We start from the raw sequence: 13,459 nt of genomic DNA on the forward strand, positions 1-13,459 counted from the left end.
AAGAAAACCAGTAGAAATGCATCCTGAAAGGATTTCTGTAAACAGCAGCCAAACAACTTGCACATTCCTCAGGGAAAAAAACAATATAACAAAACCAGAAACAACAAAAAAAACCCCAAAACAAACAAAAACCCACAAACAAACAAAAAAAAACATTACAAAGAAACAAACCCAAATAAAAAAAAACCCCAGAGATCATGTATTACTTATAAAGTGCTTTGCATGGACAAGGATAGCAATTTTCCTTGTGCTTTTCCTATGGGCTCAAGAAGCATATTGTAGACTAATGGGTAATGAATCTTCACCAAAGTAAGTTCATTTTAAGCACAGACAGAATGAAGTTCCTAACAGAGAATTTTCTGCCAGCATGACTTTGTGGAAGGAAATGAGAACTTTTAACAAGCTCTGTGACACAAATGTGTTTGTTGAACCACCTGTCCATACTTGCTCTGTTAACAGCTTCTTTTGAGAGAACCTTGACCTCAGTATCCCTGGCATGTAAAAACAGGACCACAGCCCACAAAGGGGCAGGAGACAAGCAGGGGGTGAAAGGAGAAGCAGGGACTCCTTTTCCCCTGGGAGACTGTATCTGGTAAATGCTCTCACCTGCCTACTACCACCATGGCCCCAGGCTCCCTCCAGCTCTCAGGTACTGGCCTCAGATGATCACCAGGAAGCATTCCAACTGCACCATCTGCTACCACTGCTCTGCATCAGCTTCTCCACACTGGTAAGTGGCTATTGCTACTTTTTAAATTCCTGCCAACCTCATTAAGGTAAAAATCTTACAGCATCTGAAGACCCACAGCAGACAAGAAAAAAAATTGTGCTTTTTTTTTTCCCTTCGTTTTTAAAATGCGTCCCGTACACAAAATCAATTCTATTCATGTACCAACATGAATCACTTCATTCTTGTAGTGACTATTAAGTCATTCACTATTGCTATCTTGCTAATGTTTGTGGAATTAATATGAATACACAGTATTTCAGTTTTAATTCCCACTTCAGATCAGTCCGGTCCCTATAGCCCCAGTAAATATTTACTGACAAATGTAACAGACTACCAGCAACACCGCAAAATTCCAGGGTATTAAAAATGCCTTCTACTTCCCATGTGCTTTTCTCCCTTCAAATGGGAGCAACCTTCTCCAGACAGGAACAGCCCCACTTTCCCTAGGGAGGGAAGGACAGCACCCTCACTCGGTACATCCATGTTTAGCATGGACACCACATGCACACACATTTAACTCCTTCATTTATGTGTGGTGATTTTGTTAAACACTCCTCACTTCCTCCCAGCAAGAACCTTCCTGCTAGAGGGGGGTCAGTTTTCCTGCCTCACCTGGAGTGGTACAGGGCTGATATGAATCAAATTCTGGAAAATTCTGTCTGAGCTTGAGTTTCTTTCCAATGTGGTCTGCCTTGCCTCTGTACAAATAATTTACGGGTAATACCACATACAGAGAGCTCTGCAAGCAGATCACATCACGAGATATTCTACTAGAGGTAAATGATGTGCAGAACTTTATGTATTGTTGTTTTCCCTGACTGGGTAATTTCAAAAAGCTATTAACCATTTGAAAACCAGGACTGGAGGACAGGAAAACAAAGCACTCTAATGGAGATACCGCCACCTTTGTCCTAGTTTGCAAAGTGTACAGAGGGGAAAGACAAGCAGAAGGGAAGAGATGACAGGGAGGAAAGCAATGAGAGGAGGAGTCAGCGTGGATCCAGCAAGTACCGTTTTGTTTTGATCTAACAACTTGTCATTAGGATAAGGTGCTCCACATTTACACACACACTTATCAGAGGACGTTCAGTTAACAGGATAAAAATCCTTTAAAAAAAGCTCTTGAAAGTACCAAAACATAATTTTTTGGAATGTCTAATTCTAGGGGGGATTGTATTTGTATTCAATTCAACCTGAGAACTTTTTTCCTCATTTATGAAAACATTACATATTGGTAAGGTACCTGGCATTAACCTGCACCCTCGTTTAAAATAGAACTTTTAAAGTAGGTACATACACCATTCACAGTCTGTATCAGGATTTCTACAGACTTTAGATGCTGCAAGAGCATCTTTGATAAATACATTGTATCATATGATTAAAAAAAAAAAGAGAGAGGACAATCTCGCTACATTTTTTTTAAACTTCAGTTTGTTGCTGGACCAACAAAAGAAGGATTTATCTAATCCTTCAATAAGATATTGTATATGCACACACCAAGAAAATACTGGAAAAGGAAAGAGGTTAAGGATGGTGGTGGTTGTTTGTTCTTTTTAAGAAGTGGTAAAGTAAATCTGAAAAGGTGTGGCAGCATCCCCTTTTCCTTCAGATGAACCTCTCTGCCTTCAGAATAACATCTCCAGCTCCCACTGCCCCACACTTTTAATTTTAAAGGAATGAACACCAGTAATATAGACAGATTGAGGTGTTTGACACTCTAATACAGCGAAAAGGGGATACTGCGTTGTCCATAAATCAGTAAGTACACCAGGGAAAAAAAAAGGATCAGAATGGAAAATGATTCTTTGAAATTAGCACTCATCAGACGTTCAGCCTCTGATGGTTAGCTCTTAGAGGGAGAAAGGCGGCCGGCAGACCATCCAAAGCAAGTCTCCTAAGTGGCAGCAGCAGCAGCTCCGTCCCCTCACGCCCGAGCACCACAGTCACACCAGAGCGCCCTCTCCTCTCTCCCGGGAATGATGTCAACGGCACAGGCAGCCACTGCAGGTCTCCAAATGCACGTGGTGGTTTGTATTGAAGGAGAAACACTGGCAGCAGAGGACTCAGGTTCCCAAAAAGGTACTTTTTCCCATTGTGTTGGACTGGTGGTTCCATTCTGCTCCACTTTTAAGCTTATGGATATCTTTTCTAAATGACTTTAGGTTCTGCGGAGCAGAATGGAGTTTTGATGTTAAGAAACTGTAGGAACACAAGACTTAAATAACAGAGTGGGTGCTGCCATGGTGCTGTGGCTACTTGAACGCTGCAAATTCTCCTGTAGAGGGAGGACAAGAGCTTGGTTTAAGTCATGGTTTAAAAAGGTGATTTCAGTTACGAGACTAGTTGAACATCAGGCTAAATATAAAAGATGTTAAAAAATGCAAACGGTTAAAATTAAAGCACAACAGTGAGAGAATATTGAATACAGACCCAGCATATTTAACCAACAAAGGATTTCTTGAAAGCAAGCCGTACCCATTCTTCCCAAGAAGGTGAAAGTTCAAGCAAAGTCTAATTCATCATGCATTTGAAAATTAAATGTGTCAGTTTAATTTGACTTTAAATTCCTTATTGCACATATGTCCTCCTGAGAAACACCAGTTTCAATAAATGCATCCAACTGCAAACCAGTTCTGTTCTGTTGTAAAACTGATTTAATAACAAAGAATTATATGAGACATCCATTACCCTTTAAAGACTATATACAGTAAAGTGCCTGAATAGAAAAAAAAGTGTTACAGAGTGCTAGGATTTGGTTTAGAGATCAGCACAGCAACCCACTGACAGAAATATAAGAATGGAGAGATTGTCTACTCAACCCCAGACTAGAAATCAGGTCTCACTTGCAGGGAGCATAACAAATAAAGCAACTCCACACTTCCTTCAGAATTACTGAATAAAGAATAATTATATGCAGTGCTTTCACATGTGATGATGTCCTGAAATCCTATATAATTTATTTAGTGTCACTATGCCGTGAGACAGACTCGTAGTCCCACTTCTGAGGGGATGCAACTATGGCACAGAGTAAAATTGCTGCCTGAAGTCTTTCAGGAGTTTCACAGAAGACTGAATAGAAGCTGAGTCTAAGATATTAATCCTCTTAATCCTATACTTGAGCAAAAAAAAAAAAAAAAAATTCCCTGCCACCCACAAAGAAATTGTATTCTATAGGATTTTTAGTGAGGGGTCATAATCAAAAGGACTCAGGAGAAAGAGAAAAGAAACCTAACTTGTCTATGTTGGGTTTCATAAGCATTTAGGGTTAATTTATGCCACTTTCTTGACAGCCCTTCTCTGAGCTTCCCTAAAACGGAAGGAGTGATAACCAGGCACAAGAGAGCCTTTGTTCTGTTCAACAGAAGGGTTTTGAATACCATTACATGCAAACAACTGCTCCCTATCTGGTGTCCTTCCATCTTTTCAAGAGTGATTGTATTGTTGTCTTTGTTTTTTCTCAAGATTCTTATTCTAAATACTGGAAACAAAACAGAAACATCCCTGCAAACAAAATTTTAGGCTTAGAGTGTTAATTCTGTGGAATGCCTTGCTCTGCAAAGAGTGGAACCAAGAAGAGTAGTCAGCTGTCTGCACTAGGAGGGGGAAGAAAAGGCATTTAAAAGGCCCATGAGGAACAGCTGACCCAGTTCTAAGGGAACTTGAAGAAAGCAGGGAGAGGGCTATATGTCTCATAGGAAATGAGAAGGGAGTACACATGAAGTCCAAAGTAAGAGTGGCACAGGGAGTTGTGACAGGCCTCAAGCTCTGTGTCTTTACAGATTGTGGTGGCAGGTTTAAGTTATAAAAACAATAGAATAAAGGCTTCATGATGGATCTAATTGCCTATTTTACTAGTTCTAGCACCATATCAAATTCCTGCTCTAAATACTGGATAATTTTTTCTTGCTTTTTTCTGCTACATTTCAATAACTTCTAACTCTCTTCATAGTATCTTCTAGAAACACCTCAAGTTTTGTACATGTTTTCTTTTAAGAGGACAAAAAAATGACCAAGTATTGCCTGTGAGGTCAATTTTTAAGTGACATTTATGCTTAGCTACACTTTCAAAACATGTTCTATTTAATTTATTTTTCAGTCTTCCTTTCTAAACTGGTGATTAAAGATAAATTTATAAGAAAGAGATTGTTCCCTCATTTCTCATCTTGTCCTTCTGCCTATTTCTGGTAATAATTCAGATTTTAATGGTCATATAGGAATTTCAGAAAAAAAAAAAGAACCTTAAATTGGGAAAGAGCAATGGAAAAACAGGACCAGAAGTAAAGAATTATTTGAGATAGAATGGTAGCTTGAGAAAGGTAATTTTCACTTTCCTGCAATTTAAACAAATCTTAGCAACCATATTTTCTTTGACAAGCTAATGCTAAATCTCCCCTTTCAAAATTCCACTGTTAATCCGATCTCAAATCAATAGGAGACCAAAAATAGGTAACATGGTCATCTAATAAGGGGATTATGTTGGCTGAATATGTGTAAAATGAAGTTGCCAGTAACAGCTTTCCCTAGGTGAGGTATGGACATGGCTATAGCTATCCACACCAAGCTAGGAAACCACATGCTTAGCAACTTGCTACAAGAGAAAACCCCAGATGTTTATATTCACTGTGAGTAAGACATCTGAGGTGCTTTTTATCAAGCAGAACTGTAGATATTTGCTTTGAGTGGTAGCAAAGCAATTTCTTTCCAAAGAATGGAGAGCATCTGAAAATATCCACTTCTTACAAACCCCTTTCAAGTCAGCTACTACAGCCTCTTCATGCTTGTCTCATGCAGAGCAAGTGGAAACTAGTTTAAATGCACACTTTCAAAAAATCTGTACTAAAAAGATGATCAAGATCTTTCATGTTGCCTCCAAACAATGTATTACAAGGGCATGTTCTGAGTGAACCTGCTACCCCCAGTTCCTGGAAGGATTTAAGATGCAGCTACCATTCCGTACTCTCACAAATTTGTAAGCTACCTGAATTCATGGGGTTGGTTAGTAAGGTATACACACATCATCTTAAGTGCACTCCTTATCCAGGGGTAGATGCCATGTTTCTCAGAAGAATCATAAGGAGAATGGTTCCCTTCCAGGCTGTGCCAGCCTTACCTACTGAACTAGAGACTGACTGATTTATTGTAGGGAAACACCAGATTCCAACACCTTGCCTGGTTTATATTCACAGATACAGAAAAAAAAAGAGGCAGTTTTCTGCTGGATCTTGTGCTGATCTTTTGTATGAATACTATCCACTGGGTAAGTAAAAATTTGTAACATGTTGAAGGTACCAAGACAGATTTTGCTTCTGTACTTTATGTAGGGAAGTAAAATAAAAAGGAATCTCACCTAGTATAAATTACTCCTCCAGAAAAACCTAGGATCCTACAGGCATGTTTTCTGAACCAACAGGTATCTGTATCTAAGCAATACAGCTGAGTTACACCTTTGAGGACTCTGACCAAATCCACAGGTGTAGTAAGGCACCTTCATCCCACAGGTACTCCCAAATCTCATTGAAGCAGCAATTAGAACTTACAGAAGTGAGACCTCTAAATGCCTCTTTGTCAGATAAAGTTAATGATCCACAAAACAGCCTCCTTTTAGGCTTCATAAAATGTTTAGCGAGAAACTAAAATCACATTATGGCCATGGAACCCAAAATGCTCAGTAAGAACAGGTGACACAGGAAGAAGGCACTGACCATACAGCAGGAAATGGGGCCAAATGTGTCTAAGGATGGCAGCATTTCCCCCCCATAATTGTAGCTCTGATAGCACAGATGAACAACCTTAACAACAAGAAGGATAACACTACTCTAAAGAGTAGTGGCTTGAACTGATCTGTCAGATCTGAACAAGAATAAGCCTGGGCAGGGCAATGGTGATGGTTCTGCACTCTCTGCAACTCGCTGTGTGGGTAAGACTTTCTGTGTGGGATGCCCCATTTCTAGATTCTGCAGGAGACCCAGTAGCATCCTCTTGCTCTGTACTGAATACCACACCCCACAGCTCTGGAAACTTTCCTCATCACTGCTAGAACAGATACATAAAATAAAAAATGAGAGGAAAACAATACTTCAGTCTTGTTTTCATTTTAAGATAAGCCTGCCAAAATGAGGTGAAGCTAGCAGGAAGATGGGAAACAGATTTGCTAAAACCATAATAACTTTTGTCCTCTGTAACTATTTCCATAGAGAGAGATTTCAACAGCTAAATTTTCTTGACTAAAAAAAGGAGAAAAGTTAGTTCCCAAACTATTCCAACAGCAGAAGCCAAGAAGACCATTATAATCCATCCAGAAAATGTAAAAATTGCCTATATCTCTTCAAGCTCTCTAAATGTGCTTCCCATTTTAAAAGGCTTAGTTGCCAGACAGCAGTACACCAAAACATTTCAGAATTCCTGATCTATTTCAAAAATGTGTTCCTAGCAACAGGCAAACTTCTCCATGAGTATGTAAATCAGAAGCTACTAGAACACTCCTGGCCCTTGAAGTCCTAATAAGAGCAGAAATAGTTTGTTTACAATGCAGAATAATCTGTGAAAATTAACAGTTTAGCAGTTTAAACCACGTAAAACCACATAACTCATCTCAAAACATGCAATAATACTGTTTCTATATCTTATTTTCATATCTGACATTAAAGATTGATATAACCTGAACCACTGCTCTGATGCCCTTGCTCCCGAGCAACACTCTAGAGAAAAATAGTCTCTAACGTGAGCTGGCAGGATCTTGGTAAGGTGTCTAACTTTCTCAGTTAGATATCTAGTCCAACTGATTCACTTCTACCTAGTCAAACTAGCAGCTTTTCCATGGAAGTGAAATAATCGATTTGTCACTGAAGACAAGCATGTTCAGTGTATTCTTAACAATATTAAAATAATCAACACCTTTCATCTTAACAAAGATTGTAGTATAACACTGATTTCCATGAACAAAGCTGTTTTTTCAAATCTTATTTTCCTATTACGGGTGTTAGCAGCACTTTTCCTCTTAAAGCACTTTGTCATGCTTGAGATTTAAAATGTTTTCATAAATTTTGAAATCCCTACTAATTGAAGGATACAGGCACCATTACCAGTAATAGCCTTGTAGCTTGGCAAAAGTGGATTCAGAATTCCTTCTGTGTTGCATTGTAACAGAACATTTGCAGATGGTGATACGATATCAGGACAGAATATTTAGAAAAAATTGTAACATAAAAAACCACATTCATCACTCTTCTGTAGGAGAAATGTTCCCTAAACAGTACTAATTTAAAATTCTACTTTCAAGAGTCACATGTTATTCAGGGCTTTCTCTGGATTCTGTGTTGTATCTGTTCACTTCCTTGTCCAAAATAAAGTTTTGACTATGCTCAACCTTGAAGCTAAGTTTATCTTTCCAAGTGTTTCCCACATGAATAGCCTAACTAAATGAAGAATCTAAAGCTTTTTGTTCAAATATAATGACCTCAAATGAAGTAAAAAAACCCAAAACCCCTAAAACAACAGACCACCACAACTTGAGTAGATTCAAATCAAATACACTCCTGAGAAACTAATTCCAATCAAAAATGACACCCAATGACCTTAAGAAGATTTTTGCTAATTTTGAAGTGACTTTTCCCATGTCTCTTACATGACATTGCAGTTCTTCTTGTGCCAGCTGTTCCCAGGGCACTAATCACCAACACAGACTCTGTGCTGGGAACACTCAATGCCCAGTGTTAGGAAGTGAGTCTTTGTTCCCTCAGTAAACCCTACGATCGGAGCTGGTAGGAACTGAGAACAAACACCCTGCACTCACAGGACACACCAGCACACAGACACACAGGCACATGCTTTCACATTTTGGTTCAGTGCACTGGAAACCCACCGTATCCCCCTGCTTGGATGGGTGTTTTTGGAGAAGCACAAGCATATAGACTAAAATCCTCTGTCTGGAAGCCAGCCCGGTTCAATGAGGGCTCAGATGCACTGCGGTGAATTTTTGGCAATGACCGGGCCAGAAGCTCAATGGAGGCAAGAATCTGAAACATAGAAAATACGTGATCAAACCTGTTGTTCCAAAGTTGTGACTCTCTCTTAAAACCAAAGGCACAATATCAATTAACTACAGAAGAATATTTAAACACCCATTTAAAAAAAAATGATTTTTAAAATATAGCTTACTGCACTGTTTATATCCTCAGGAAGCTGAAAAGGACAGCTGGGGAATTTCCCCCTTTTTAAAGGCACACTGCTTGCCTCTAAGCACAGTGAAACACTTGCTTTTTATTGGACTCCTTGTCTATGCCCTAGTACCTGTACCTGCCATTGCTGCAAACAAACCCAGCTCTGCCAGCATTTTGCTTAATAACATTTACCAAAAAGTCAGCAGGGGGAGCTCCTTATCTTTTGAAAACGATTTGATTACATTCAAAACAGGAAAAAAAAATCAGATTTTTGCCCTCCTTCCCCTCAAGCTTTTTGAACCCAAACCTTCCTCAGCACGCACGATAAAAATCAAGCTCTGTGGCAAAACTATCTGCTTCCCTTCATGAAGCTTGGGGGAGAGCAAGGAGGGCAGTGTAAACATTTCTGAGCACATATACTAATTTGTGTGTCTAACTGTGACTATTACTTTCATTATCTCCCAGCTGAAACTTTCTCCAACATGTAAATACTTTTCCAAATACACAGGTCATTTTAATACCTGCGTTTTGAAATTAAAGTGAGCCATTTCTAATTAAACAGAACTAACCAGGTACTGAACCAGGTCTCTTATGAAACCCTGCCACAGCACTAATCAAAAAAATTTGGAACTGGCCAATGAGTTCACAACTTTGAATTGTAAAGTCTATTGAGAGCTAAAGAAGAGCATATTTCACCTGTGGAAAAAGGGGTCTCTCATCTCTTTTCTTTTTTAAGCATTCTGCCATTAGTCTCTTCATAGCTTTCGGACAGTTGCTCCGTACTTTGCTGAGGTCTGGAGATAGGTATCCTCGTCCCACCATGAAAATTATCTTTATTTAAGGGGAAAAAAGATGAAAGAGGAAGAAGGTGAATTGATAAAATAAACAGTAACAAAAGGTGAACATTTTGCTAGACTATTTTGGTTGCAGCAACAAGCTTTCTGTTCCCAGGAAACATTATCTGGTATTGAAATTGACAAATTTCTTAGAGTAACGCTTGCTAACCTATTCAGCACAGAGAAAAAATTAGATCTTTCCTCCTCCTCAGAGAGATTTCTGTGGAACTTGAACACTAGTAAATGGTTACCATTTATAGCAATAACCATGTAAGGAACAGTTCTTCGGTGTCAAAAACTGACAAAAACAAGAACAAGCAACTCTGTGGCAGGAACAGAATGTCTAAAAATAAATATTCTGTAAAAAGAAATATTCTGTTTTATGTTACAAATCAACAACAACTTCACATTGAAAGGTATTTTAAGAAACACATGGACTTTGGATATTAAAACCCTTTACCTTCTGAGAATTGATTCCATCACATACTTTTCCAACACAAGCTTATTCTTGACATCTGACCATCTCCCCCACTCTCAAAAAGAAAAAAAAAAAATCTCGAAAGAGAGAAACTCCCTCTTCTCTGTAGAAGAGGAGACAGACAGGCTTGGTATTTTTACAGTAATTCTTTCAACATGAGAGGCTTACGTTTCCCCTAAGGATAAAACTTTTGCATAAAACCAAGTAAACTGATAGGAAACAGGAAAACAAAGCATAAACATGGCTAATCATCTCTTGTATATATAAAAAAACATCAAACATCATCATGTCAAGCCAAGGTCATTTGCAATGTGGTTTGAGTACTGCAGTAGCACTAAGACTAAAAAACACTTCCAAACTAGCTAATCAAAGATCCATTCATGCTGCAGCAGTAATCACTGCCTTTTCTGAGAACTCAGACAACCCAGCAGGTCTATCACACCTTTTCTCTAATGAAGTGTGACTATTTCATATCTTGACATTGGGAAAAAAAAAACACAACAGAAAACCCTCACTTCTCAAGCACACTATACATGTTATTTATACTAACACAATCCTAGTCCTTTTCTATCTCTGCTTTAGTCACATCTGTGTTGGCATCAAGGAGGAACAGAAAACTTCCATATGGTTCCTGTAGAAATCGCCATGTGCTGAGCAGGATTTTATAGTAGAGGTTTGTGTCCTGCATCCCTTACTTCTGCTGCAATCAGACTTACATTATCCAGCTGTTGGTATTTTCTAAATAATGACACAAGTTGAAATTATTCAAAATTCATTACTCTTTATGTTTCTAATAGTTTCTTTACAAATAATATAGGGGCTAATCTTTTATTTTAGGCTAGAGAAAAGAGAGTATCACTACAAGAACAATCTAGAAAAATCTGTTGAAGTGAGAGAAACACTCTGAGGCATAAGAATGACACTTTGCTCACTAAAAATCTCGATTGTGTTATAGTAGCTGATATAGATGCACCAGAGAGTGAGGAATATTTACAATTTTTCATGTCATAGACAAGGAGTGACAGAACTCAAGACATTAGAATCCATATGTTGGCTTCACTTGCATTTCAAGATTTGTTTCAGCACTTCATTGTAAGCACCCACATCACTGGGTTCATCTTTCAGATCTCAAAAGGTAAAAGCTAAACAAGGCCAAATACTGCTTTTAGAAGGCTGGATCCATCTGGCCAGGAATCCAGGCTTCTTCCAAAAGTCAAAACCAAAATTATAAAAAAGAAAAAAAACCTAAAAAGGAGTCACTCCAAATTTGATGAACTGGGATGAAGTGTTCTGGCAGATAGGGAAGCAGCCTTATAAAATGGCATTCACAGATGAACGTTGCTATGGTTTCAATTCTCAAGTACTGACAGTGAAAAAACAAGGGATGAGGACACAGAAGCAACAAATACATCACTGCTCAGACACAGAATAGATTGCACCAAAGATCTTGATGCACAGATGCTGTTTACAGGTTACACAGAAATAATGAATCAAGTGTGCCTTCCCAAATGTGCCTATCCCATGGAGATGTATTACGGAGTGTGGGATCATTAGGACTTGAGGACTATTCCTTCACAATTAAGTAATCTCCTTACAGGATCCTCATACTCTGGGAAGTTATATTGTCCAACAAGCAGGATTTGAGAAGTGCTGACATCCTGCAATTCAGTTAGATGGTGCATGCTCTCTCAAAGTTGAAACTAATATAAAACACTCAGTGAGGTGACTGCTCTTCTGTTTTGTCAGTCCTGTAGATGCACTATTTATTATTCAAGTGGAGGGGTGAGGGGAATGAGAAGAATAACTGAACACACATATGGGGGATCATTTTGCCTCTGCAGAACTATCCTAAACTAGATTACTATTAAGTAATCTGCTCTCTCCCTAATAAGTATCCTGGCAACCAGTCCAGAAGCTGAAAATCCATACTTAAAATAAAAAGAACACAAAAAATATCTCAAGAGAATTAAGTAAATTGTTGCTATGTGGCTGAGGCAGATCTAGAAAATGCAGAAATGTCCTCTCACAGCATGAGAATCAGTAACATCAAATACACAGAACATCAAAGTTCACCATGCAAAGCTCTATCAATCTCTGTTTCAGACCACACTTGACTGAATTCAGAGCCTTCCCTTACCTGGTCCCTGTTGTTGATGTTGGAGTATGGCAACTGTCCAGTCATCAATTCATAGAGAACAATCCCAAATGCATACACATCCGACTGAAAACTATATGGGTTTTTATCTTGCATCCTAATAACTTCTGGTGCCTGTATCAGAAAAGGCAAGAATTAGTTTTCTCTCCCTTGTGCTGCACCTCACCTACCTACCAGGAACAAAAGATGGACTTGCCCAGGGTACAGGTGCAAAAGGCCCACTCTTGCCTTCAGGTGTTACGGGGTCCTAACATAGAGTGGATCCTGACACGAATACCAAAATTCATTGCTTCAATTAAGCTTGGTGATCCTTTTTACTCCTCTATGACAGAGCAAAATGACCTTGACCAGGCTGAGAACATAGTTGGAAACTAGAATTCTAAGGATAGTGAAAATAATGCCAGCTAACAGAACTTTAAGTTTTTCCAGGGAGGAAAAGAGGAAGTGGAGCTGCACAGGAGATTGTAGTATGAAGCAACTCTTCATGAATCCTTAATACTTAAGAGCATCATACTTTTTGCTGAGCTAGTTCCTCTACTCTTTTGCAGGATCTTTTGCAAGGCTTTTCTCACCACCTCCTCAACCTTAGATTAATGTTACTCATTTTCCTTAGCCACTATTTTCATTTCAGTATAAACCTCAAAATAAAAGATAGAGACACTAAAGTTCTTCTGCTGACTACTGCTTGTCTTTTCCAGCTTTATCCAGCTTTTTATATGTCAGTGTGCCAGAGGGATAGGAGCAGGAAGTTTGGCCAGAGGTAAATAAATTTGTTGAAACAAGCTCACAACTTTCCCCTTGCTTACCATCCATAGAATGGAACCAGACAACTGTTCAAACTGTTGGGATCCACTCCATCGTGATTTCACTGTAGCTAGACCAAAATCACCTATTTTTACTGTGAGGTCTTCATGAAGAAAAATATCTAAGGGGGGAATGTTAAGGAAAAACAGACAAGCAGTGCTGGCCCTGTCCTAAAAGAACAATGAACAGCTACAAATTTGCAACATGAACTTGGCAGTTTTAACCATTCAGCATCACTGAAGAAAGTTTCCACATCACGCAGGTTTTAAGCAGCCAGCATGGTGGATTACGGTATGT

The 13,459-nt window shown here is 38.9% G+C and overlaps 1 protein-coding gene across 2 annotated transcripts in view; it reads right to left on the reverse strand.

Annotated features, from left to right (window-relative positions):
* Window positions 1–856: 856 nt before the first annotated feature.
* The window catches only part of BRAF (B-Raf proto-oncogene, serine/threonine kinase), a 77,188-nt gene continuing 64,585 nt past the window's right edge, over window positions 857–13,459 (reverse strand). For both annotated transcript variants that reach the window (XM_021551949.3, XM_031507954.2), the window contains 5 exons: window positions 13,165–13,283; window positions 12,341–12,472; window positions 9,586–9,720; window positions 8,592–8,745; window positions 857–3,005 (listed from right to left, as the gene is read on the reverse strand). In XM_021551949.3, the coding sequence (XP_021407624.1) occupies window positions 2,983–3,005; window positions 8,592–8,745; window positions 9,586–9,720; window positions 12,341–12,472; window positions 13,165–13,283 (563 nt within the window). In that variant the 3' untranslated portion in view covers window positions 857–2,982. The remainder of the gene's footprint in view (window positions 3,006–8,591; window positions 8,746–9,585; window positions 9,721–12,340; window positions 12,473–13,164; window positions 13,284–13,459) is intronic.

The sequence above is a fragment of the Lonchura striata genome, chromosome 5 (genome assembly GCF_046129695.1).
Source record: "Lonchura striata isolate bLonStr1 chromosome 5, bLonStr1.mat, whole genome shotgun sequence".
NCBI lineage: Eukaryota > Metazoa > Chordata > Aves > Passeriformes > Estrildidae > Lonchura > Lonchura striata.